At 42.2% G+C, this 27,396-nt stretch overlaps 1 protein-coding gene across 1 annotated transcript in view; it reads left to right on the top strand.

Moving 5' to 3' along the window:
• The first annotated feature begins 2,615 nt into the window (after positions 1–2,615).
• lgr4 (leucine-rich repeat containing G protein-coupled receptor 4) overlaps positions 2,616–27,396 on the top strand; it is a 41,079-nt gene continuing 16,298 nt past the window's right edge. Inside the window, exons 1-5 of the mRNA XM_033984150.2 lie at positions 2,616–3,275; positions 15,245–15,316; positions 21,415–21,486; positions 22,343–22,414; positions 26,025–26,240. Coding sequence (XP_033840041.1) covers positions 3,091–3,275; positions 15,245–15,316; positions 21,415–21,486; positions 22,343–22,414; positions 26,025–26,240 — 617 coding nt within the window. The 5' untranslated portion in view covers positions 2,616–3,090. The remainder of the gene's footprint in view (positions 3,276–15,244; positions 15,317–21,414; positions 21,487–22,342; positions 22,415–26,024; positions 26,241–27,396) is intronic.

Here is a 27,396-nt window from a genome sequence, read left to right as displayed (position 1 = left end):
TTGACTGAAGTGACCTGTAAAAAACTTTTACCTGTTTCACTGTCGCAGGTTTAAGGTTTGAGACTCTGTGACTCTGGGGTTAACACGTGTTATTTATCTGCACAGTGGACAGTGGAGGAGCAGGAGTGGAGGAGCAGGAGTAAAGGAGCAGGAGTAAAGGAGCAGGAGTGGAGGAGCAGGAGTGGAGGAGCAGAAGTGGAGGAGCAGGAGTGGAGGAGCAGGAGTGAAGGAGCAGGAATAGAGGAGCAGGAGTAAAGGAGCAGGAGTGGAGGAGCAGGAGTAGAGGAGCAGGCTGGAGTGCTGCAGGAGTAGAGGAGCAGCAGTGCAGGAGCAGGTTGGAGTGCTGCAGTGCGGCACAGTGCACAGTGAGGAGCAGGAGTAGAGGAGCAGAGGAGCAAGTAGAGGAGGTTGGGGTGCTGCAGGAGTAGAGTAGAGGAGCAGGAGTGCTGCAGCACTTGTCCAGTAAGGTGCACAGTGAGGAGCAGGTCCAGGAGGAGTAGCGCTACAGTTCTTGTCCAGTAGGGCGCACAGTGAGTAGCAGAGTAGAGGAGGTGCAGGAGCGCTGCGGTTCTTGTGTGGTAGGGTGCACGCTGCTCTTCTCCGGTAGGGTGCACAGTGAGGAGCAGGAGTAGAGGAGGTGCAGGAGTTGGAGTAGCGCTGCGGTTTTTGTCCAGTAGGGTGCACAGTGAGGAGCAGGAGGAGTAGCGCTACAGTTCTTGTCCGATAGGGCGCACAGTGAGGAGCAGAGTAGAGGAGGTGCAGGAGTAGCGCTGCGGTTCTTGTCCGGTAGAGTGTATAGTGAGGAGCAGGAGGAGGTGCAGCAGGAGTAGCGCTGCAGTTCTTGCCTGGTAGGGTGCACGCTGCTCTTGTCAGAAGGAGTAGAGGAGGTGCAGGAGCAGTTCTTGTCCGGTAGGGTGCACGCTGCTCTTGTTGGAGGAGGAGTAGAGAAGGTGCACGAGCAGGAGCGCTGCGGTTCTTGTGTGGTAGAGTGCACAGTGAGGAGCACAAGGAGGTGCAGGAGCGCTGCAGTTCTTATCCGGTAGGGTGCACAGTGAGGAGCACAAGGAGGTGCAGGAGTAGCGCTGCGGTTCTTGTCCGGTAGGGTGCACGCTGCTCTTGTCAGGAGGAGGAGGAGCAGAGGAAGTGCAGGAGTAGCACTGCGGTTCTTGTCCGGTAGGGTGCACGCTGCTCTTGTCGGGAGGAGGAGTAGAGGGGGTGCAGGAGTAGCGCTGCGGTTCTTGTCCGGTAGGGTGCACGCTGCTCTTGTCAGGAGGAGGAGTAGGGGAGGTGCAGGAGTAGCGCTGCAGTTCTTGTCTGGTAGGGTGCACGCTGCTCTTGTCAGGAGGAGGAGGAGCAGAGGAGGTGCAGGAGTAGCACTGCGGTTCTTGTCCGGTAGGGTGCACGCTGCTCTTGTCAGGAGGAGGAGGTGCAGAGGAAGTACAGGAGTAGCGCTGCGGTTCTTGTCCGGTAGGGTGCACGCTGCTCTTGTCGGGAGGAGGAGTAGAGGGGGTGCAGGAGTAGCGCTGCGGTTCTTGTCCGGTAGGGTGCACGCCGCTCTTGTCGGGAGGAGGAGTAGAGGGGGTGCAGGAGTAGCGCTGCGGTTCTTGTCCGGTAGGGTGCACGCTGCTCTTGTCAGGAGGAGGAGGAGGTGCAGGAGTAGCGCTGCGGTTCTTGTCCGGTAGGGTGCATGTTGCTCTTGTCAGGAGGAGGAGGAGGTGCAGGAGCAGGAGTAGCGCTGCGGTTCTTGTCCGGTAGGGTGCATGTTGCTCTTGTCAGGAGGAGGAGGAGTAGAGGGGGTGCAGGAGTAGCACTGCGGTTCTTGTCTGGTAGGGTGCACGCTGCTCTTGTGGGGAGGAGGAGGAGGTGCAGGAGTAGCGTTGCGGTTTTTGTCCGGTAGGGTGCACGCTGCTCTTGTCAGGAGGAGTAGAGGAGGTGCAGGAGCGCTGCGGTTCTTGTTCGGTAGGGTGCATGCTGCTCTTGTTGGAGGAGGAGGAGTAGAGGAGGTGCAGGAGTAGCGCTGCGGTTCTTGTCCGGTAGGGTGCACGCTGCTCTTGTCAGGAGGAGGAGGAGCAGAGGAGGTGCAGGAGTAGCGTTGCGGTTCTTGTCCGGTAGGGTGCACGCTGCTCTTGTCAGGAGGAGTAGAGGAGGTGCAGGAGTAGCGCTTCTCTTGTCAGGAGGAGGAGGAGTAGAGGAGGTGCAGGAGCAGGAGTAGCGCTGCGGTTCTTGTCCGGTAGGATGCATGCTGCTCTTGTTGGAGGAGCAGAGGAGGTGCAGGAGCAGGAGTAGCGCTGCGGTTCTTGTCCGGTAGGGTGCAGCTGCTCTTGTCAGGAGGAGGAGGAGCAGAGGAGGTGCAGGAGTAGCGCTGCAGTTCTTGTCTGGTAGGGTGCACGCTGCTCTTGTCGGGAGGAGGAGGAGCAGAGGAGGTGCAGGAGTAGCGCTGAGTAGAGGAGGTGCAGGAGTAGCGCTGCTCTTGTCAGGAGGAGGAGGAGCAGAGGAGGTGCAGGAGCAGGGGTAGCGCTGCGGTTCTTGTCCGGTAGGGTGCACGCTGCTCTTGTCGGGAGGAGGAGGAGGAGGGGGCAGGAGGAGGAATGGCTGATCGCTGACTCTGCTCCTGTCGGACTCAAACCAGGACGAAACCACTTCACGGTGTTTCTCTGAGCGGACGCCGCGGTGCGAGGCTCTAGTCCCGGGGAGCGCCTGTTTCTCTGCGCCGCTCTGCTCCGGATCATTTGATGGGAAAGCGCAAAAGACGCAAGGTTCGGCTCCTGGCGCACGAGCTGCTACTTTACGTTTGTGAGTGAAAAACGCCGCGCGGGGCTGAGACATGTTTGAAAAGGAGCTGAAGGCATCGCGTTTGGAAACAACACGGACTTTTTAGAAGCGCCATTCGTGAATCTTGCGCTTGCGGGAGCTCGTGTGCGCGTTTTTTGTGAGTGTTTTTTGAAAAAGCGGCGGCTCGGATTCACGGCTCCATGCCTCAGCCCGAGTCTTGAGTCTTGGGGGGGGGAAGCTTGAACCGCGGCACAAAGGCCCCCCTCCACCCGCCCACTCCCCCTTATTTCACTGGCACCTGATCAACGCGGGGGGAAAATGCGCGTGGATCTGTTCTGGTTGTGTTTTTGGGGGGTTCTGCGGTTGGGGGCCACCGGTCAAGGACAGCCGACCGCCGCCGTGTGCTCGCCCGTGTGCAGCTGCGATGAAGATGGGGGCGCCGACTGCTCCGGGAAAGGGCTGACCACGGTGCCCACGGGACTCCGCGCCTTCACCTACTACCTGTAAGTACCACGAATACTCCACGAATACCCCACGAATACACGCATATCTCTGTAAAACTCCTGTTCCGTGTGTGTGTGTGTGTGTGTGTGTGTGTGTGTGTGGCGCGTTGTGGATGAGGTAGAGGGTCATCCCGGGGTCAACTTTACGCACATGGTTTTAGCGTGTGGACCTGATGAAGATGTCACACATGAGGCTTCACTTTTGGGGGATGATTTCACAGACTTTTCCCGTGGGATCCTGCGTTTTCTCCTGTGTTTTTTTTTTTTTTTTTTTTGTAGTTTAAGTGAGTTAGTCCAATAACATGAGGCTTGGTCATTGTATAACCCGGGGGCCACATGGGGCCAGGGGACAGAGGAAATTAAGATTCAAATGGTGCATGATAAAGACAATGGCGTGGATTTTATAACGAGGAAGTTTGGTTTTATTGAATATATTTGCAGATATTTGAACAACAAGCTGAATCAACCTGGAAACTTTGTCTTTGTCTTTTGTTTTTTTTCGTTTTTTCTTGGCTGTAACAAGTTAACAAGCCTCTAACTCACCGTGTAATTGTTAACTTTCACTTTGAGGACACTGACTGAGCCTGTAGTGCTGAGTAACAAGTGTATTACATGTTCCCAAAGTCAAGCAACCACCTGTATTTGACCTATTTATAAGACGAAACTGCAGCTTACTGAATAATATCCACTCTAAACTATTAAAAATGACACAACGTGCAGGTTTTTTGACACGCTCCCTGGCCAGATTAGATTGATTTATGACAGTTTGGCTTAACGCAATCTTGTTTTTCATCTTCGTATCGCCCTGTTCATCACTTTTTTGAGGTTGTTTACGCTTTTTTTTTTAGCACAATTTACGCAGGATTTTAATTATCATAAGGTTTTGGAATTCTACAAAAGCGACCCGCGTTTTAACCTCATTTTTTAACTGTTTTTTCCACTTTCAGGTCACTAAACGTAGACACAAATCAACAGTAACAACACTGGCCCATTATAAATCACGTGATCACTCCCCAAAGCACTTCAGAAATCAGGAATCCAACCGAGCCGTGTTTGTGAAAAGCTTTTGTCGCCGCAGTTTGAATCGTACAGGTGATATAGGAGGGGTAAAGAGTTGATGATTGCCCCATGAAGAAAGTATTCAGGTGGATTTCACAACTCTCAGGTTAATCATCAACCGCACACACCACAGTCGCCTCGCAGTGAGTCAAGAGCTGAAATAAACCAGCGCTATTGTAATTACTGTTTCTCTGACGGTGAGAGCAAATAAATAAGTGAGACTGTGGTGCCCTGAGTTTATCAAAAGAGCGAGAAAAGTGTTAGAATGTGGCGTTAGAATAGGGAAAATGTATGAAACTTTAACTGAAACCAGGTCGATATCAGGGCTAAACTGGGATAAAAACGACTAAAAACATCGTGAATTCAGTGTTTGTGATTTTAAAATGACAGAACATTGACATTGTTTTCATAAAAGTGCATAAAAATAAAAAAAATATCATACTTAAAATGGAAATTGTTGTGAAACCAAATGAATTAAGCTGTACTATAAAAAAAAAACAAGGCAAAATGCAATAATTTACATAACTGTGAAGAAGCTCTCGTCTCATTTTGATTTAGTTTGTAGTTTTAAATCCTTTTTCCTTTTTGCTCTGGTCGTTTATAACTTCATCTTTTGTACAGATTCAGACGTGACGATGTGACGCTGGTTGTTTAGAATCCAGAGCAAACGAAAGCCGATGAGCTCTGACGATACTTTTGGGCGATATATTTAGGACCGATTTAGATTTTTGAGACAATATCTGAGGCCGATTTAGATTTTTTTGGGCCGATATCTAAAGCTGAATTTGATTTCTGGGCCGATATGTAGGGACACTTTTTATTTTTGGGCAGGTATGTTGGGATGATTTTGAGTTTTGGGCCAATATCTGGGGCCAATTTAGATTTTGGGGCCAAAATCTAAGACCAATCTTGACTTTTGGTCAATATCTACTTTTAATTTTGATTTTTGGGCCAATGTCTAGGGCCGATTTTGATTTTTGCGCCAATATGTAGGACCGAGTTCGATTTTTGGGTCGATATAAAGGGACAATTTAGACTTTTGGGCCAGTATATAGGGCAGATTTAGACTTTTGAGCTGATATCAAGGGTCAATTTAGATTTTTGGGTTGATATGTAAGGCCGATTTAGATTTTTGTGCTAATATTGTAGGGCCGATTTTGTTTTTTGGGTTGATATGTAGGGCCAGTTTAGATTTTTGGGCCGATATCTAGGGTCTATTTTGTTTTCTGGGCCGATGTATATGACCGATTTTGATTTTTGGGTGATATCTAGGGCCGATTTAGATTTTTGAGCCGATATGTGGGGATGATTTTGGTTTTGAGGCCAATAACTAGGTCCAATTTTGATTTTTGGGCCGATGTGTAGAGCCGATTTTGATTTTTGGGCCAATATGTTGGGCCAATTTTGACTTTTGCACCAGTATCTAGGGCCAGTTTTGATTTTGGGGCCGATGTGTAGGGTTCATTTAGATTTTTGGGCTGATATCTAGGATCAGTTTTGTTTTCTGGGTCAATATCTAGAGCTGATTTTGATTTTTGGGCCAATGTCTAGGGCCGATTTTGATTTTTGCGCCAATATGTAGGACCCAGTTCGATTTTTGGGTCGATATAAAGGCCCAATTTAGACTTTTGGGCCAGTATCTAGGGTCAATTTTGATTTTTGGGTTGTTATGTAAGGCCGATTTAGATTTTTGTGCTAATATTGTAGGGCCGATTTTGTTTTTTGGGCCAATATGTTGGGCCAATTTTGACTTTTGCACCAGTATCTAGGGCCAGTTTTGATTTTGGGGCCGATATGTAGGGTTCGTTTAGATTTTTGGGCTGATATCTAGGGTCAGTTTTGTTTTCTGGGTCAATATCAAGAGCTAATTTTGATTTTTAGGCCGATGTGTAGGGCCAATTTTGACTTTTGGGCCAATATGTAGGGTCAGTTTTGTTTTCTGGGCCGATACGTATGACCTTTTTAGACTTTTGATCCGATACGTATGGCCAATTTTGATCATTTTCTCTATTTTCATTTACTCCAAACTCACTCACAGTCTTTTATTTTCACCACAAACCTTTAAGAAATCAGTTTAGCGCGTTTAATTCTTACAAAACCTGCAAACTAAATATCATCTGGACATTTAAAACTTATAAACGACACTCTGAAAAGTACAAATATCGACTTAACATCTTTACAACGTGATACTTAAGCATTCTGAAGTAAAATAAAGAAATGTTTGGAAAAAGTAAGTTTCTGTTTGAACAGTTAAACACCTCGTTATTATGTGTTATTAGCGACGTCTATTGTTAATAACGTGTTGGGTAATGTAAACAGAGGAAGTAGACGCACTTTGTCACAACACGCCGTGCCAAACCAAACCAAAAACTACTCACGCAACACTTTACCCAGAAACTGAATCGATACAGTTTGGGCACAGTGACATTTTGAGTTGAGTAATGTTTTTCCAGAGCGATAGTGTGTTCTCCTCTGTGCCACTTTCTCAAAAAAACAATGTGTTGCTTTTTCTAGATTGCACTATCACGCCCTGCGCCCGGTTATCTAAAGACTGTGGCGTGTTCGAAAACCGCAAACGTGATTGTATTTTGAGCCCGTAATAAAAATAGGTGCAATTAGGACCTCGCGATGAATCACGTTTTAATCGAGAGTCATTTATAATCGTCAACGGCGCTGGATCGTTTGAGTGTTTTTTTAATCAAAAGATCCCACAGCCAATCCTCTGTCGGTACAAGTATGTGGTTTGGAGTTCAGACTTTGGAGGAAACGCGCTAGACTGTTATTTGTTTTGAGGAATGATTCAAAGTTTATGCTCCGATTTAAACTCATTTTTATTTGTTTTATGGACTAAATAGAAGCCGATAAACGTGATTGAGGCGTTTATGAGCGTCACCGTCACCAAAAAACAAGGTCTAAACCAGATTTTTATCGCGTTAGCCCAGGTCTGAACCAGGTCCGGGGCCAAACGAAGGCTGCGTTCACACTTAAACCACGTCATAACTAAACTGAGACTAATAGAAGAGCTAAACATGGACTAAAACAGGATTAACCCTTTAAACTCTGAGTACATTATAGCTCGCCTAGACTTTTTTTTGTTTTTTAAGCCATAAAAATCATGTTACAGGAGGTATCAACATGTACTTTTGCCCTTTTTCACACAACTACCTCTATTTTACAAATCCAGCCTTATTTTTCCATTAATACACCAAATAATATGTGTAATACCAGTTTAAGTAGAAGAAAAATATAAAAACGAATGTACTTTTGAGTAACTTTTATGCAAGAAAACAATGAAAAAACTATCTGGACAACTCAGAAACACTTTAAATTACATATATGAACAATAATCAACATTTATACAAGAGATTATGCAGATTGTACTTAGAGTTAGGTTTTTACAGCCCTCCTTATAAATAAAATGTCAGGCGTTTATGCAGCTAAGACACAGTATTTTTTGGATCGTCTACTCAAGAACATCTGAAGTTGTGCAGCTTATGGGTTTGTAATCTTTGGTAAAATAAGTAACATTTAAAGAGCCCCATGCGTCTGCTTTGAGATGCCGTTTGGATTTACCTGATCGCACGATTGGTTGTGGAGTTACGGTGATGAAAAGGCGGCGATAGGGTTAATCAGGACTACAACGATAACAAACAGTCCAGTATCAAATTAGACACTTATTCGTTGTTTTCCTATGACCCTAATTAGACAAATCACCCCAAATGTTGCTTTTCATTATGACATCTGCAATCGTCACTTCGCAACCACAATAAACTAGCGACACATTGTTCATTTCTAATTGCACGTACGTGAAAAGGTCTCGGTTTATTGTCTCATTTGTCCTCCTGGTCTCTTGAACTCTGCTTGTCCTCGGGTCTTTTGTGTGTGGAGCCGGGGTGAGGGATCATGATGGATTAGTGGGACGTACTGCAGCTGCACAGGCTCCTGCTCTTAAGCCACGCTGCACTTCGATGTAAACACTCGAGTCTTATCAGAGGGTTTGTCGCTATTTTTATGGTTTATGGGATATGGACTTAGATGCCACACATAGATGAGCTGATAACAGGAGGACGATAGTGCAGAATTGCGCCAGTGTTTTGTAGTAGTTTATGCAATTCGAAGGAAAAGCGGTTAGCGTTCAACAATTATATCTATTATATACGTACAATGGCGTAAAAGCTGGAATTTTCAATTATAATTCAGTTGTTTTTGTGTTAATTTGCTTGATTTTCCACTGTGTAATGTGAGATTTCGCTTAATTTCAGTCCATGATGAACAGCAGTAACTTATCAGTCAGTCATCCAGGTCTGATCCGTAGTGAAAGGACTTTTACCATCATCTTCACTCTGTGTTTGTCACTGGGGTTTTATATAAAAGCTTTTTGCAAACGAGGACTCAAAACGTGCACTTTATCTTTGTATATGATTCTTGGAAGTGTGTGAGCACCTTTTCAGAATTGTTTTTTTGTTTGTAATAGTTGTGTTGCTCATAACTCCCTCCGGTTTCTTCCAGGAAACACTTAACATCTATAAAGTCTGGGAGACATATTGATTTCTGGATGGATATTTGAGGGCAAAAGTTACAGAGGTTAAACAAATCCTGTATGGCTTTGGCTCCGGGTTGCTGTACTTTTGCACCATTATTCACGGCTTGATGACTTTTTCTTCAGGAAGGACTGTTGGAAGTGGAGGAGCTGACATGTCTCTATAAATCAGACGACATTGTTGGAGTGGACTCTTACCTACAGCCCACAGGGGCCTGGGCTTTGGCCTGTGTTTTGGAAACAGAGCTGTCATAGGAAAGCAGATGAGAACTGGAGAGGCCCTCAGCAACAACGCAAACACTTTCACAAAGTCTCAGGCTAATCCTCGCAACTGTCCCTTCTGGAGACTGGGGTTTCTTTACTTTGTCTATGGTTTTAACAGAAATATGAAAAAAAAAAACATCTGCCACAAGGCTACATAACAAGATTAAGAAATATACTAAAACTAAACAGCATCTTTATCAACGAAAAGGCAGAATAAACTGTCCCGTCACGACTAAAACTCTGACTTTCTCTCCATGTTTTCTCGTCTCTGCCGCGAGCCGTATATAAATCTTCATAATCCCGATAAAACTGTGGTCACTTTGGACACGATTGAGCGAATAATCAACTTCTCCTTGGCATCAAAACAAAATCACCCGTACGTGTCGGTATATTTGAAGAAGGACCTAAACTTCAGCCTAAACCAGAAAACTCCACAGTCCAGACCAAACTAAACACGACCAGGCCTTTTTTTTTTTTTTTGAATCCACAATAAACTATAAAAGAGCGAACCATCAGCTGGAGGGTGAGGGGTCTGCTCCGAGGCCTGTGTGACTTCACCGCTGGAGCCCTCAGTCCATTTTAAACTCAATGATACTTTTGTTCTTGGTTAGCAGAGGTGAAAGGAGCCAGTCAGGACTTCCCGCTCTAAACAGGACAAGTTGTGGCCAGAGAATACTTGAGCTTCATCCTCGTGGCTTTTCTGTTTGGAGCTGCCGTGTGATGGATAATCAGAAATCGTATTTGGTTAAACATATTTTAGTGACTAGAGCTTACCAAGTTTCCTCTATCAACTCTTTATTTTGTTAGTTATGTTGTTATATAATTATTGGCAGTTTGTTCCAGGCCTGGTGCTTACACAGGACTCACATTTCAAACTTAATTTCGACACTAAGGAAAAGGCTTAACGCTGAATATTAATTCCAAAACCACAATGTAGGGTTGTCAAAAGCATCGGAAATCTGATACTAATCAATACTGAAACTAAAAAACTAAAAAAGTCACATTCTCAGGACAGAAATGAACCTTTAAAATGATCTTCAGGTAATAATGTCAGACCATATCGACTGGTAAACGCCCATGAACCACCATTTTATCGACTAAATAAAGCGTGTTTTGTGTTATCATCGCAGTATCGGGATCAGTATTGAGTAAAATCGAGTTTGAAATCATCGTATCACGTCAAAACTACCTTCAGTATCATCAATTATCAACACCACCGAGGTTCATCTGTCTCCCTTTAAAGTATTTTATTAGATTCTTTTATCAGACCAAGGTTGAGTTTGTTTTCATACCTGACAGTTTGGACGTCTCTCGAGCGCTCGTCCTCAGAGTGGACACGTCACTGCGGCGTTATGTGACCGCTCCGAGAAAGACGGCGAGTGAGCAGTCCAAGCTGTCAGGTATGAAAACAAACTCAACCTTGGTCTGAAAAGAGAATCTAATAAAGTAAATGATCAAGAGCAGTCGAAAAAAAACAGCAGAACGGTCCAACTTTGTCTCATTTCTGCAGTTTAGGCCAGTTTTGATACAGTATTCGTCGGTATTTTGTCCATAATCTGGATTTTTTACTGCATAATTCACAGTTTTCTGCATTGTTCTGTGCACATTTGTTCATATTTGCTCTACTTTTATCATGCATTTGGTTATTGCATGTTCTAAATCTGCTGGAACTGTCATAACTGCTTTTCTCCCACAGTTTGTAGGTCTCTGATTTTGCAACAGGAAGCTATTATTATCATTACCTCAACATTAAACGGGTTGGTCCTGTGTGTATTGTCCTAGACACTCAAACTGTTTTTATGGAATTAGTCACGCACCACTGGTCAAACTCAATGGGGCTTATAACCTCCGCCAAGGAGAGACTGAGTTCTCAACAACACTGGATAGTTACATTGTTTGTTGGCATTTCGTCTCTTAGCGCTAAAACTCCAAAAGTGTCACATCGTCATAATATTTCTCAGACTAAATGTCCGTGAAATGCCGCACAGATCACGATTTTACCCAAGCGTTTTTGTCAAATAATCCTGCACCGCTGCAAGATCAGGCCTAGTTTTCTCAAAGCGGTTAGAATTTGAAACAAGCACATGCGTAACTTAAGATGGCAGAGATAAGAGTGGAACACATTATAGCATGCACAAAAATGCAGACGGACCAGAGACGTTTTTATGGTACAAAACTGTGGACTTTTAGCTTTTACTTTACTTTTTTACCTCTCGATGCAGTGTTCAGACTTGGCACCGGTGCAAACTTGGCGACAAATGTAAGACTATTACTAATAACACATAATCATTAGGATTTATTGGATTATATCAAACCAGGGATACAGTGACTAACAAGCAGCTTTCTCACTACCATTAACTCGCTGAATGTTTGTCCTGGCAACCTGTAGTTTCATGCTTTATAAAACATCTTAACGAGGAAGTAGAGTTAGTAGCAGACGTAGTTCTTTGGATAGAAGTGTTTGGAAAGATAAAAAAGTTCTGTAATATCGATTTTTACGATATCTGTCAGTGTTTATAAGTTGTTTTTGTGGGTGAAAAGGTGAATCTGTTTTGTTTGTCCCAGAAAGAAGCACAAAATATACACAGCCACTTTCAATTTAAATGATAAAACCATCTGAAATGATTCTGTTTCCTTAACGTCTGCACAAATGAATAGATCAGACTGTTAATAATGACACTTTCTATCAAAAGACAAGAATCACTTCAGTGAATCAGCGGAAAGGCCCAGAGAATAAGCCCCTGGAGTTGTCAGTTTTTATATCTTTATCAAAGCGTGAAGCCTAAAACTGAGAATACATTCATCTATTATCCGCCGCGTCAGATGTTCAGATGTTCAGATGTTTCACTTATCGGAGACGATCAGAAATATTACGTAGCGTTGTGGTGTCAGGAAACACAGCTAACTTCTTGCGGTTGTTTATTTTCTGAACACGAGGGCGACTTTAGGCCATAATCCACGTCAAAACAAGAGCGAAACACTAGAGCCAGACTCCGAAACAGCCCAGAAACAAAAGCATTTACTTTAACGGCACATAAACAGTTAGAAGAACAACAAAAGGACACGCAAAATATCAAATCATTGCATTAAACGCTTTACATATGTCATTTTATAAGCTGCAGTTTCATTTGACTCGTTTTACTGAGAATCAAACATAAGCAGAACGTTCCTTTTGCGTCGTGTGTTATCACTTAATACGTTTTATTGTTTCCCATTCAACGTGCTTATCAGATGGTCCAGTCAGACTCATTAATTCAAACTATTTAGCTCAAACTTTGTGTAAGGTAGGGCTGTGCGATGAATCACATTTATAATCATGATTTCAGAATGATGTGTGCGCTCAAAACTTGGAGCAAAGCCACTTTTCTGATCTACGCAGGCTTAGAAAACGAGTGGGTCTTACACTTTTTACTGCAAAATTTGGTTAAATTTGGACTTTTTTAGGTCGAAATTGCATCTAAAAAACAAAACTCGAGAGAGACGAAAGCGTTGACAGTTTAATTCTGAATGATTAAACCAAAACGGACAAAAATATGAGTAGATTTGGCTCTAAATAACAAACTTAAGCCGCAAAATGGCATCATCCGTGTGAGAAATACGTACAAAAACGTCACAAAACGATGTTGCGCTGCACTTTCTTTACACGTTTACTCTGCGTATGTATAATTGCCATGATTGTGAATTCAAAAATCAAGACAAAATCTCACGTATAACTTTATTTAATTGCCTTAATCGAGCCACTTTACTGCGTCGCCGTGTTTTTCTCGTCCCAATCCACAGCTGTACATTTTCAAACACACTTCCCTTCCTGGCTCCGATGAAACCACCTGGAATAGACATTTTGCGATACCTGTTTGCCGAAGTGCTTAGACCTGTCACCATTTATCACCTCTGCATTTTTAGCATCCTGTGTAATCTGTCATAGCGTGAACAGAGCGGAGCCGTAATGAGTCTAGCAGCGACGAGAAACCATGACCCCCCCTCCCCTCAAAAAAACCCCCCAAAAAAACCTGCGTGTGGTTTGTCCTGGGGAAGATTTAGCCAAATGTTTCAAAATGTGGTCTGGAGTGTGTGCGTCTGACCACGTGCGGTCGCCGTGGCTGTTGTCGAGGAAAGAAAACGCGGCGTTCTGTGGGTGCATGTTGATTGAGGTGCTGTTTAGTGGGACAGTCCATAGGGTAATTGGATAAGCAGGTAAGTGGAGCTGGGACAGGGTCATTTGGATGGTAAGGGTCTGTCATGGCCTGCCTTTTAGGGGGTTTGTGTGTGTGTGTGCGTCTGTGTGTGTGTGTGAAGGGGACTGCAGAGGAAGGGCAATATGATCCCAACTGGATTCAGGGGCCCACACTTTAGGTCCTAGAGCGATCTGGCAGTGAAACTCAAGATGCAGTGTTCGGAGGGGTGCAGGGCGGACGACTTATTTGTGATGTTTGTTCAGGCCTAAAGTCGCTGTGGCTTTAGGTACCTGCGTTTTTATTTTTTTAAACTAAGCAGGATGTGTATTTCTGACTAGAACTAAGTCAGTAAATGTTTGGCGCTACTGCATTCACTTTTAACTCGAGACAATAGTCAAAATGTGTCTATGGATTATCATTTTTTTTAGTCCAAAATAAAATCTTTAGATGTTTGTTCGCATATTATGACGTGTGCAAATTTATTATTGATATTTCAGGAAATTTTTGGAATATTTTCGGAGATTTAAGATTACATTTACATAAAAAGATGATATTTTTTGGATTGCACTTGTCTTATTTTTTCAGAAACTGCCTTGCAATTGTTTTATTATTGAATCTTTACGTAAATATGTTACTGTCCCTTTAAGAGCGAGAGTGGCGTCACAGCGAAAACCAAACAGCGCAGTATTTAAACGTGAACGCGGTCAGTTGAGGTGGTGCGTAAAGACGGAGCTGAATGGTTTTCTTACCGTAGTATCGTTTATTTTTGGAGATTTGCTCGACTTTGATCGCTGCTGTGAGAAGATTTAGCAAAACCGCGTTAACTCTTTTAGTTATTTGAGTTATTTTGGGTGACAGCAAGAGTAAAAACTACCCTTTTTATTTGTCACGGTGTTTACTTTTTATTATTTCACCTTTAAATTATAAATCGAGGTTATGTCATTTCAATCAAACACCTCAGGACGATGTAGTGACGTAATCTGGCACCTTTATGTTTGCCAGATCATTTAAACGTACACTACATCACGTTTTTTTCATTTATATCCACGCTGATGCCTCGAATTTCCACAGTACGGCATTAAACTTAGCTATCTCCATGGAAACTAGATGATTTTAGGTCAAATCAATGTATTTTTCTGCGATAAAACATCACAAAATCGTATTAAAACATGATTAAAGCAATAAAATCTCCATGGAAACAAGCTGGTAGTGGACCGTACACCAGAAAAGTCACTTGTTGCAGCTTTAAAATACAGATAACGACACTGAATTTGCAGCAGTAGGTGATCCCAGGGTCAGAACGATGTTGATTTATGAATTATGAGTAAAAAGAAGGACTGTTATGTAGTTTCTTAGGTCGGACTAGACGATAAAATGTACATTCTATTAGCTGTGGTGTGGAAGCAAATCAAGTCCTGTGAGCATATTTGTCATGCTGCTACACGCCTATCTTCACTTGAAGTTGAAAAATGAAGATCCCTTGGGCTAAACAGGGCCTTTTAGAGGGGTTTTGTTGAGGTTACAGTTATGCAGGCACAATCAAAATGTCTGATATGAAACATGGACGACAAAGCAACCGTCCCTTTTGCAAACCCAACGTCGGTATTACGTGTTTTAGACCTTGACACTAGTAAAAACCGGTAGATTTTAGCTCTGATTATGCATTCGGTCCAACTATAATGTGATTTTTTTGTGCAATAATCTTCGTATAGATGTTTGATGATTGATTTAGATAGTGTCAATCATAAAAAGTGTTGCTTCGACAGAGAAGTTCCAGAAAAACATATCTATTTTGCATTTCTCCTGGTTACATCCCGTGTTTGTCTCCGTGTTTGTCTCCGTGTTTGTCTCCGTCCAGACCCAAACCAGAGCCGTGCATTGTCAGAGTAACCATTCTGATAAAAAAACTGTTTGTGTTTTTCTTTCCACAGTGATTTGAGCATGAACAACATCACCGAACTGCCAGCCTTCGTCTTCAAGAACTTGCCGTATTTGGAGGAACTGTGAGTACATGCCCCCTGGTTAATGATGTATTTAGTTTGTCCCGTGTTGAGATAAGGGCTTTAGCTGCGAGATATGCACCTGGCAGCTTGAGTTATTCCTAAAACAACATATATGTAACGCACAGAGCCTGGCCCTTCCCCTGCGCTGACGTTTTCTAACCACCATTCATGAAATCAGGCGGTTATAGAGACGCACTTAAGCTCTATCAAAAAAAAAGGTGAGACAACATGTATTTACAGTCATGTGACATCCTGATTTGTGCTTTTAAGGGATTAAGGGTGGCAACAGTTGTGTGGGGCCCTCGGTGAGAGCGGCACCCGTCTAATCTCGCTGTGAGGTTGTTATTTCTCTGCTCTTTAAATGCTCCGCTGTCTGGCGCAGAGGGCTTGATAAAATCGGTCTACCTGATATCAGGTAACGCACGCAGCCCTGTGAACGACCAGCAGCAGCTTTTGTGGCAGTGTTTTTTTTCCCAAAGCCCTCGTGCATCTTTCAGCCCGAGTCTTCCCCCTCTTCTTCTTGTCCGTGCACAACTCCAATCTGCTTTGTCAAAAGGCAATTTACTTTTCAGCGCATTGTGTGGAGGAATGCAGGGCAGGAAGGAAGAAGGCAAAACAATGGTTACCGAGGCAACAGGGCAAAAAAAGACCAAACCCACCCAGTTTCTCCCAGGCCTTTTAGAGTCTGCATGTTCAACGCGAGGTTCAGTAGCCAAATATATGCCCATGACTCACTATTTTTGGTTCCCATTGATACTTGAGATGTATTTTTTGCTATTGGCAGCTACAACACGCAAAATAAACACATCACAGGACGCAATTTCAGCATCTCTGCCGCCGCTCAGGTCTTTGTGTTTTCCCAAAAAGTGGGTGCAAACATTTAACAATAAACCATTTGTCTCTTTAATCTGATAATATAAAAAAAAAACCTACGCTGCGCAGAGATCCACTGATATGTTTTTTCCACGGCTGATGTGAGACAAAATATCGGGTTACGCTGGAGATTTGAGAGCGATATCTGATACGCAAAGAAGCACAAACGTCGTCGTAATATATTGGTTTATCTTTTACATCGTGGCGTTAAATCTGCTGTTCCTTATGCAATCTTGCGTCAATGCTACGGGCGAGCGCAGTAAACGTACTTCTAACTCGATACGTGCATGTCGCGGCAGTAAAAGTCGTGTTTTATGTTCATGAAATTAATTTTTACTCGCGTTTAGATAAAACATTTATTGGTGCGTGGTAATATATATGCGTACATTTGATTTGTTTGTTATATCAATTCTGCAAAATGGAAAAAAGAAGTAAACAAAGATGAACTTACATAAATGACAAATGAAAACTTAATGAAAACTGTAATTGCTGTTTTATATTGGCCACACTTCACTGCAGCGTTTCTCAGTTTGAAGCTCGGTCGCCTTTGATCTGCTTTATCACTGAACTGTCACTGCGGCCCGTTTTTGATCATTCGTGATTGACAGACCATTTCTGATCCTCATCCTCCTTTTCCTGGGAATTAAATTTACACGTTTGTCTTTGTGAACTTTGGTCGATGAGTTTGTTGCTGAAGGGCTGCAGCAGCGTGAGTGAACCAGAGCACGAGGCCTCCGGGCAGAGCGAGAACAGAGACAAGACGGAGACGGATCAGGCGGCGACGAGCGAGCGGACGTTTTCTTATAAGACGCAACGCAGGCAGGAATAACATCGCCTCCTTCGTAGTCACGCAACTCCCCTCCGGCCTCGGTAATCCCAGCCAAAGGCACAACAAAGCTCTGCAGACGTGATGACAGCTCCTCAGCAGTTTGTTGATATTCGTGAAACTTACCTGCGACCAATAAATCAGTTGAGTGAAAGCGTGACATCTGGGCTACGGCTTTATAGTTGGGAGGTGCCGAGTGTTTGTTTTTGTCCTTATTTATATATAGAACAGTGGAAATAACTTATCTGAAATGTGACATATTGTTTTCCGTGGCTTTTATTCCCACATCATTTTATATAAATATAGGATTTGTTGGTTGTTTGTTTTGTGAAATTGGCTTTTATGCTCCGCAGTGATGTTTAACTAACATTTTCCAACTGTAAAAAACATGAACGGTGCTTTGTTTGTGCGTGTGTGGCCGCCTCTCCACAGATCTGACCTGCAACTTGACCTAGCATGTCGATAGATAAGTTAAATAACAAACTGTGACACATTCCAGGTAGATATGTTTTGTTTTTGTTTTTTTATGGTCAATGCTGATTGTTTAGATTCCTGAGAAACCGATGGAGAAACCGATATTTTTTGGGTCTGATTTTGATTATTTTCCTCAAATTATCTCATTTAAATTCACTACACACTCAACTACAGCCTTTTTTTTCATCACAAAGCTTTAAAAGAGCTGTGTAGTCATGTTTTCTGCAGCTGTCTCTTCATATTTTAAAGCGTTTTGTGTGTTATTTATGCAGCTGATTGATCAAAAACGCAATAAACACAATATCGTACTTTGCTGGAGGTTGAACGCCGAGAGCTGATACGCTTAAACGTGCAAATATTCGCCTGATATATTGGGAGTATTTCTCATTCCGGGTCAGTAATTGCACCTCAATGGACAAATGCAGGTGTCGACCCTCCTCTAGAAAAGTTAAACCTTTAAGAACAGAGCAGACGAAGCCCAGGCGGTTAGTTTAATGTTCTTTTTTTAAACAGTTTGAGTGTTCATAGGTGAGCCTCTGTGCACTGGGCGGTTCTCGATGCGTTCTCTCCTGACAAAGGTAGACATGTGGGAGTGGAGTTTCACAAGCAGAGGATTTAGGCTTTTCTCTTCCTGAGATTTAGCACATTCTTGGGTCTGGTCGATCCCTGAGGCGACACGTCCTGAGTGCGCTGAAAGATGCATGAGGTGAGAGCGTTTTTATGTCTGGAAACGTACAAAGCTGCTCATGATTTAAACCCCAACCTCTTTTGGATAAATAAAAACAATCCTAATTTATGTGAGGACTCCGGTTTCTCACATGGATAATTAATGTTAATGAGCCTTTCAAGTAAAACACAGACACTGAAACGAGGATCATGCAACTCATTTTATTTCATTTTATTGAATCGTGAGCACCGTCACCTCATTATCTCGTGCGGTTTCATAAACATAAGTGATAAAATATATGATAATAATGAATACTTTATAGGTGTTGCAGTTAATAATTAATCTGGTGATCACGATTTCAATAATGACCCAGACGTAACTCTAACCACAAGGGAAATCATTATGTTTATTAGTGATTTTATTGGCCAAAAGGGCTGTTTATTTCCTGAATTTATCGAGCACGATTTATGTTTCAGCGCGTACTTTTAACACCAAATTGCACGCTTCGTTTCTCCAAAGTCTGACCTTTACTCACTCGATTCAAAAGCTCCAAGTGGATTATTTTCGATGAAACAATTGCATCTCGTTTCAGTAAAAATTCGATAACTTGCACATCTCCATTTCCATTTTTACCCCTGCACAGCCCTCCCCCCAGTCAAATATTATGTAAATGTTTGCTCCAGGGTTAGGGCATCTGGCGTAAATATCTACCTCGTGTGACGGCTTCAACGTTATATTGAGTTATGGCGTTATAAAGTTCATTAACGTGCTACTCGGCTGGTAGCGTGTGACAGTGGCTGCAGTCTGTGGGTGATTTAAGTTCCCAAACTCTGAGGTCATATCAACACTGCGACGTTATTGGCTGCGGAGAAACAAACATGATTCAACAGCTCCAGGCAAGATTTATGTCACCCTAGACTCGACGTTTTGATTTATGCTTCTTATTTAGATGTCACAAGAGTTAGTGGCGGCGAGGTCTCATGCTTAAAACAACAGCGATCACACAAAAAACGACATTTCCAGCATCTAAAGTTTATTAATTGATGTTTTTCTTCACGTGTTTCTTTCTTATGTAAATACAATGGAAAGATTTGGAGACATTTAACGACCGAAAACAGGTTAGACACATACTGAGGTTGTTCCCTTCACGGATTATAAAGCAATAATGATAAGGTTGGATATAGTCTTACGTACGACATGTTAACAGTTAAAGGTGTGTCAGCCGTCTGCACCAATGCTCTTAAAGAAACTGATTTACTGCGTCATTACTGTATTTTACTTATCGACGAGTACTAACCCAAAAAGATGCACCAATCTAGAGACGCAAACCAGCCCCGGAGTGAAAGCTTTCTTAAAAATCTAAAGTATCTTAAGATATTTTGCTGTAATATCATTTTTATCTGTGCAATTTGCATGAAAAACACCAAAAAAAACGTCTGTAGGCATCGTTTTACTTCACTAATCGGCCTAAATCCTAACCAGTTTTCATTATCCACGTCCATTTTTGGTTTGAATTCATCGCGTTGAATATTTTTACAGTGATTTTTGTCTATTCCAGGTCTGTATTTGTAAGTTGTAAGTGTCAGCGCATGATAAATGTTCGTTGGAGGGGCTTTTGTGTCGACGCAGATTGGCAGCCGGGCTTCTGTCACGTTAAATGGATGATATGTAATCGTGTTATTTATTATTCCCGTATTTGTTTACCTTATTTTGTGCTGTATACCTGCACAGACCACCCCCCTTGTCCGCTCGAGGGGCATCTGGACTCCAAATGCTGTAGTCCTGGTTCACACCCAGCGGCTCTTGTTGCAGGGAATTCAGCCTGGACTCAAGTTGCAGAGTGATAAATCTGCTGCTAATCTCCCAGGCCAGATAATATACTAGGGATATGTGCTCCGCTCAGCCCGCACCCGCCTTATTTACACCCCTGTTTCCTATGCACTTCCTCTGCACCCTCCAGGAAAGGGCGGAGTGCACCATCTTTAAATGTCCGCCTGTGCTGACTGAGTAGATGCATTGTGGGTATTCAAAAACGTTATTAAAATAATTTCCGCTATAGACACGTGGTTTATGTGGCCCCTGGGATCCGTGAATAGTGAGTGTGAGAAGGTCAGAAGGCGATAGGAGCGGGGGATATCCAGGACCAGCTTAATCTGCCGGAGGTGGCGGACGAAGTGACAACAGGCTGTGGCAAACACACATGTCTTTGACACCCCGGGTCTGTGGAGCAGAGAGCAGCGGGGGATCTCTACTGATGGGAAACTTAGCTAGGGAAAAACGAGGGTAAAAACACAGACAAACTTAAATATCGAGTTTAAATCTCCTCAAGCGTGTACGAGCAATACATTTTTAATAATAGATTTTTTTTGTCTTATTATTTCCTTGTTTAAATGTTGTTTTTTTTTACTTTTATTTCAGTATTTCAGTAGAGCTGCACACATCCAGCAGCAGAATCAGAATCAGAAGCCTTTTTTATTGTCATTTTAATGTCTGAAAACTCTCTTTGGTGATAAAGTGCAGCATAAAAACACTGAATAAGCACTAATAAGATCACGCATAAATTTAAAAAAAGATCTGTTTAAAGTACAGAACCATTATGAAGTGACAGGAAATGTTCAATTCTCACTAAACATCGATCAATATGTGTTTTTTTTATGGCTGGTGCTGATTATTTAGACTCCAGACAAACCAATAGCTCAGGTTCTGCTGATATTTTTGCACTGCTGATATGTAGAGCCAGTCTGGATTATTTTACCCATATGCTGCCCTACTACAAACTCAGCAGCGAGAGCAGTGTTTTTACATTTTTGCATTATCTTCTTTGGGCTAAAGTTCATATAAACCTTTAAACATTCATTCTTTACGCATATAAAGGTAGATGGCGGCCCAAAAACCCAATAAATAAGTGATTCTGCTGGAGTTATTAGCCTGATAGCTGCAAATATTGTCGGTCCAACTCATATATTGGCCTGTTTCAAGGTATTTTTGTTGATATCCAAAGTTATTTTACATAAAAAAATAAGATCGCACATCTACAACTTGTAATAAACGAATACGTGTAGCGACAACGAACACCGTAAATCAACAGATCATGATCAGATAGTGTGATAATTGTCTGAGGGCGTTTAGACACATTCAGGTTTTTTTAAATGTTGTTTCTGTCGTATTAAATGTCAAAACGCTGCGCAGAATTCCAACTGTGCGTACGTAAATGTCCAAAAACGCATCTGAAATGTTGTTTGTTTGCGTGTTTTCCAGGCGGCTGGCGGGAAACGACTTGTCATTCATCCACCCGGAGGCTCTGTCTGGACTCCACCAGCTCAAAGTCCTGTGAGTGCGTGCGGCCTCGTCCACGTTAACCCCGCCGTACAAAGACCCTCACTTACACCCGTCCTGTGAACTTTTCCACTCGCAGCAGCAGAGAGCAAATATTAGCCCTGGGACCGCTCACACTTTGGGTCCTTTTAGCGCACTGACACACGACTTCATCTAACTATGACTGATCGTAATTGTAAAACTATCTTTCTGCAGATTCTTGGGCGTAAAAATGACACACAACTTTCCCGGTTATTATCAACAGTGTCGACACTAAAAACACGATGTTGGTACATGTTGACTCTGCCTTAAGCTAACATTGCAGAGCGCTGTTGACCTGCAGTTGAAACGTTGTATAAGAAGCACAAACACTCCGCGAGGAAACTTTTTTTTTCTATATTTAAATCTTAAAACTACACCGCTGAAAGCCAAGGCAGGTGCTATGTGACGATAAGCACGACTGGAACAAGCAGTTTGTAACTTTCCAGATACAAGGAAGCCATTGTTTTGTTTTTTGGGGATGACGTCTTTCTACTAACATTTATTCTTACTGATGGTGATGCTATGTTCCGTGAGTAAAGGGGAATAAATTGTGTACAAAGTAAGCTGTCTAAGTCTTAAGAAATGGGACCTCCAGTGTATCCAGTGTCGTTTAGACGGTTTTCCTTTTCTTTTCTGTAACTTGCACTCATTTAAAAACACATTTCTATTCACGTTTTAGCTCGTTTTTGTGCACAACCTGAACCAAACCGGCAAAACAAAACCCCAAAAGTGAACATTACCTTTAAGACAATGGTTTTAACATAAGAAACACAGATACTCGTGGGTTGTTTTTCTTCATTTATTTATGCTTTATACGTTTCTCTTGCAGGATGCTTCAAAACAACCAGCTGAGGACTGTGCCAAGTGCGGCCCTGAAGAACCTGCACTCTCTTCAGTCTCTGTGAGTCACGTGACCAGGTTGTTTTTGTTGGGTTTAAGTGGGTTTTTCCTTCGTGTTTCCGACGTACGAGGGTCTAAACTCTGAGACGCTTAATTATGACGCGTGTGTTTTAAATCGACAAGACCTAAACGGCGGCTCAGTGACTGTCCTTAATAAATATGCTTTGAATCACAGCTTTTTAAGTGCTCTAAATTGCAAGATAAAGCCGCAGTGCGTAACATTTCTGGTGGAGAGTCGTTTAAACGCCGGTAACCATGGCGAAGTTATTGTTCGGTCTGCGATTTCTTTCATCCAGGAGCGGTCCGTGGTAGAAATCTGGACGCTGTTACTGAAATCCACGCTTTTCGAAACAATAATTTTCCGTTTTGAATCTTCCTTTAAAACCTCTTCTACCTTTTTTGCTTGAAATGTTCCGCAGTATGGCTTTAAAAGTAGAATTTATACAGTTAGATTGTGTTTCATTTTATTGCTCAAAAATACCTCCTGACTTTAAGCAGCTTCGCCTCTCCGTAGATCTGACCTGCAACTTCGCCTGATGGCACCGCTCGTTTGTTTCCATGGAGACAGACGTGTTTATACTGTGAAACATTCCAGACAAAGCAGTAACATCTCCATGGAGACAAGCTAAAGCCTGTTCTTGTGTCATTTTTCATGTTTTTTACTTATTAAAGGACAAAAATTCCCTCACGGATCAAGTATTTGCTCAACAAACGTATTAAAAAAAAAGCTCTGGGTTAATTTGGTTTTATAAAGTCGACAGAAAAGATTTTATGCCGTGAATGACAGAGTTTTAAGATCTGTCGACATGAGTGAAATATATGTAACGTAAAGGTCAGAGTTGCTGCAGAAACGCTTCCTGCTCGTCTCCGAATGTCCCCATGTCCGACTTTAGCGCGAGTGCTGAGCGACGAGAGCGAACTAATTACACAGTTTATGGAGAAAACACACTTTTAACTTCATTTACAGTGTGGTGATGTCAAAACATTCAAGAACTAGCTAATGATCAACACTAAAACAAGCACTAAAACCATATATTTACACAGGTTTTACTCTTAGATGGACCTTAATCTAATTAATAATAATTAGATAAATAATAATATTGGAACTGGCGTGAGACCAAATGATGTTATTTTTTATCGAAAATCACACCGACAAGTGTTATTCTTAGTGTCAGGTTTGAAATGTGACCTCAGCTGACAGAAGTGGAGCTGGTTTAAATGTTCCTAGAAGCTTAAAAGAGTCGCTGATAGAAAAAAAACTAATAGTGTAATAATTATAATTCAGTTTTTATGCAAAGGTTTTCATGCAACTCCATTAAAAACCTAAGAACAATGGATGTGTCGCTGAGTTTGTTTAGCGCCGCACCTTTTACAGTTGCAAAACCAATAATTAACCCTCACTTTATTTCAATTTTATGACACTTGAGCTCTATTTATCTTTAAAACTAATCGACTCGTTAATACAAACAGTTGCACAGATATCTATCGTCTTCCTCTGGGTTTCGCAGATGGCTCGAGTAATATTCCTCTGAAAAAAATGTTTGCAGAAAAAGTGAAGGCTTCATGTCAATCAACCCTGTTTTTCTTCCAGCCCAGACACTTGTGGAATTTTGAGGGAGTGTGAGAAAAAAAGAATTTGAACTAATGCTACAGTGATGGTGAATAGTGAGTAATAATGAAACTGTGCAGACGCTGGAGTGTTATGAGCGATTCTGGGTACGATAAACAAACTAAACACAAGTATTTCTGCTCTCCAAAAACATTTAACGGCTCCTCGGATGATTAAACTTTTATCAAAACTAGATTCTCATTTAAACAAGTAGAAAAATCCTTTACAAAATGACTGAATATTATAGAGACGGCTGTTATGTTAGTATCTTAAACTATGTAGCTACTGTGCAGGGACATCGGTTTAATGCCCTACTGCGGAACATTCCTGGCAAAACAATGACTATTCCATCATAATAAGAAATAAGATAATAAATGACGGACCCTCCACAGACATGGCTCGTCTTTAAGTTGTACAGTGTGGCCCAAAAGTCACTGACAGTTTTAAAAAACTCATAACTCTTTTGTTTCTACATATTTTTCTTTGATTTTTTCAGAGCATTTAGATCAACTCTTCCCACATTTATCTGAGTAAATCCAGCCCCGAGGAACGGACCCTCATTGTCCAGTGGAACTTTGAGTCACACGGGTCAAACTCGACATTTTAACACCAGAGATGCCCCGAGTGTAAACGCCATTAAAGGAATAATACGTGTTTTTCAAAGACAGGGGGCAGTATGTGATCTCCACAGACCTGACTCGTCCCGATTTCTTCCTGTGGGTCGATCTTAAAGAAAAGGTGTTTGTGAATAAACCTCGGACGACTTAATAAACGACTTAAAACGTGATATCGAGGATCAAATAAGAGAAATACGCCGGAAATTATTTAAATGTGACGCAAAGTGTGTGGGATCGGGCTGTTCAGGGACAAACACAAAATGATGGACACTTAAAGAACTTTATTTTTACTTCCTCTTGTTTAAGTTGTGATAAGTTCAAGCGTAAGTGAACAATTATAACCGTATATATCGCCAAAAATCTCGAAGGTTCAGTTCATCTACTGCTAAAATTTGGTGAGTTTAACTTAAGAATTGTAGGAGATATTAAAGATTTAAAAGTGTCAGTGACTTTTTAGTATCAAAAACGACACTTAAGTTCACTTATATTCTCTTCTCGTCAAACTAGTAAACCTTTGCCTCACAAACAATGCAGAAAATATTAAATTTGGTAAGTTCCTGCAGAAAGTTTACTGTGGGAAACCAAGGACAAACAGGAGACGGCTCCATTGTAATTATGTGCATTACTCTCGACTGGAAATCTGCCAAGTATGTGATTGTGAACGAGTGTCCTAAGCACATAATTGTAGGTAACAACTTGACTAGTTTTCTCATAATTGCGGTTAAAAATAAATGTTTCAGACTGGATTGGCCCGTCTGTGAAAGTGGTGCCACTCCAGTGATTAGAAGTCATCACAGGAGCTTTTAAGGATTTTATAATTGAACATAAACTACTTTTACTACATTATAATAAAGCTCCATCTTAGAAAACACCTACTGTACGTTGACAGTGATTTTTATAAACTACCACCTGAAATTTTGGACCAAAATGAAGACTAAAATTACAAAGTGAAGACAAAATTATGCCTCTGAATTTATAGATTTAATCGCATCACACAATGGACTTTGATTGGATGTAAAAATAGACAAATCTCACATCAGATACGACAAAAAGATAAAAGATTGTGCAAATGTTTGGAAATGAATCGTGTGAGATTGTTTGAGTGAGTTACATGTCTTTGAACAGCCAGAGTGTAAAAGAGCAGTGCAAAAATGACAGAAAAGTATAAAATAAAGACAAAAATATGAGGCAGAAGTTGTGAACTGAGTTGTAGAATTTGTTTATTATTATAAAGTCCGTCCAAATCTTTTCTTTTGGACTAATTTTGAGGTTTCGTCTCATCCCAAGTTCACAGAATTTGCATTATCGCCCTAGTTTACAATTTGCATTAGCCCAACGTTGTGTTTCTTTTGTCTAATAACGCATATTTCTCGTCTCGTCCGCAGGCGTTTGGATGCTAACCACATCACCAGCGTCCCGGACGACAGTTTTGAGGGGCTTCAGCAGCTCCGTCATCTTTGGTTGGACGATAACAACCTGACGGAGGTTCCAGTGGGCTCCCTCAGACACCAGGCCAACCTTCAGGCCCTGACGCTGGCGCTGAACCGCATCTCGCACATACCGGACCACGCCTTCGCTAACCTGACCAATCTCGTTGTGCTGTGAGTCTCATCTGTTTAAGTGGGTTTGACAGAATGGGAGTTTGCGTCATGGTTGTCAGTGCCGTGTAACATCATTTCTGCACAAAAGCATCCACTATTAATCACTTCTGACATCTCCAAGTGTGCAGCTGGTCGTCTGTCTGCTCGGGCTGTGCTTAGGCCTGTCATGATAATTACTATATTGACTTATCGTTCAATAAATTATAGACAGAACAATCATTTTTTGCGGTCGATATTTGTCATGGACACTGGGTCGTAGCGGGGATCTCTTTTTTTATGTGTTTTTTCTGAGCGGTAGAGTTGAATAAATAACTTTTAAGACTCATTTTGGTTACAACAGCTGTTTTATACTGGATTTTTTTCTTTTTTTTTTTACAATATCGTATATTTAATAGTTTTTGGAGATAATCCTGCTTTAGGGTTATTGTGTTATTGTTTCTACAGCAGCGTATCGCACTTCATAAAGTTCATAATCTGTTGTGACACATACGCAGAAATGGTTTACAAGAAAAGCGTATGACTCAATTCCAAACATGTAGATCACTGAATGCACCAAATCATCTACAACACCTGCTGTGGACGCCAACTCAGGAGGACAGTTACAAACACCTCGGTATCCCACAAGCAAATGACAGCCTTGAAGTGGCAACAAGCAAAGTGACTATGACCAAATACTTACAACAAGTGAAGCGAGTCCTAAGGAGTCAGCTCAATGGAACAGGACCCAGGCAATAAACAGCTACGCCCTGCCAGAAATCAGACACTCAGGAGGAATCAAACGCCAAAGGAGGAGATACAAACCACAGATGTTAATGCACCAAAGCTCCTGATCTGCATGGAGGGTTCTGTCCTACATCCAGCACCCTGAGACTGTACGCGAGCCGTAAGGAAGGAGGAGTGTGAGAGCCACAGTCCAGAATGAAACATCCAAGATCCATAAGTGCATCAAAGACAAGGCTCCGACAGATGATGAGCTCAGTGTCTCAGACAGTGGAACCCAGAGGAAGAGGCGCTGGAGGAACCATCATGGAAGGACAAGCCCCTGCACAGGATGTACCACCGGAACAGAACTGAAGTGGCTCATATCAAGAAATCCTACAAATGGTTTGAGAAAGAGCTGGTCTGAAGGACAGAGGCTCATCCTGGAGCACAGGAG

The sequence above is a fragment of the Periophthalmus magnuspinnatus genome, chromosome 3, assembly GCF_009829125.3.
Source record: "Periophthalmus magnuspinnatus isolate fPerMag1 chromosome 3, fPerMag1.2.pri, whole genome shotgun sequence".
NCBI lineage: Eukaryota > Metazoa > Chordata > Actinopteri > Gobiiformes > Gobiidae > Periophthalmus > Periophthalmus magnuspinnatus.
The sequence above is the reverse complement of the archived record's forward strand: the minus strand, read 5'-3'. Positions and strand labels throughout refer to the sequence as shown.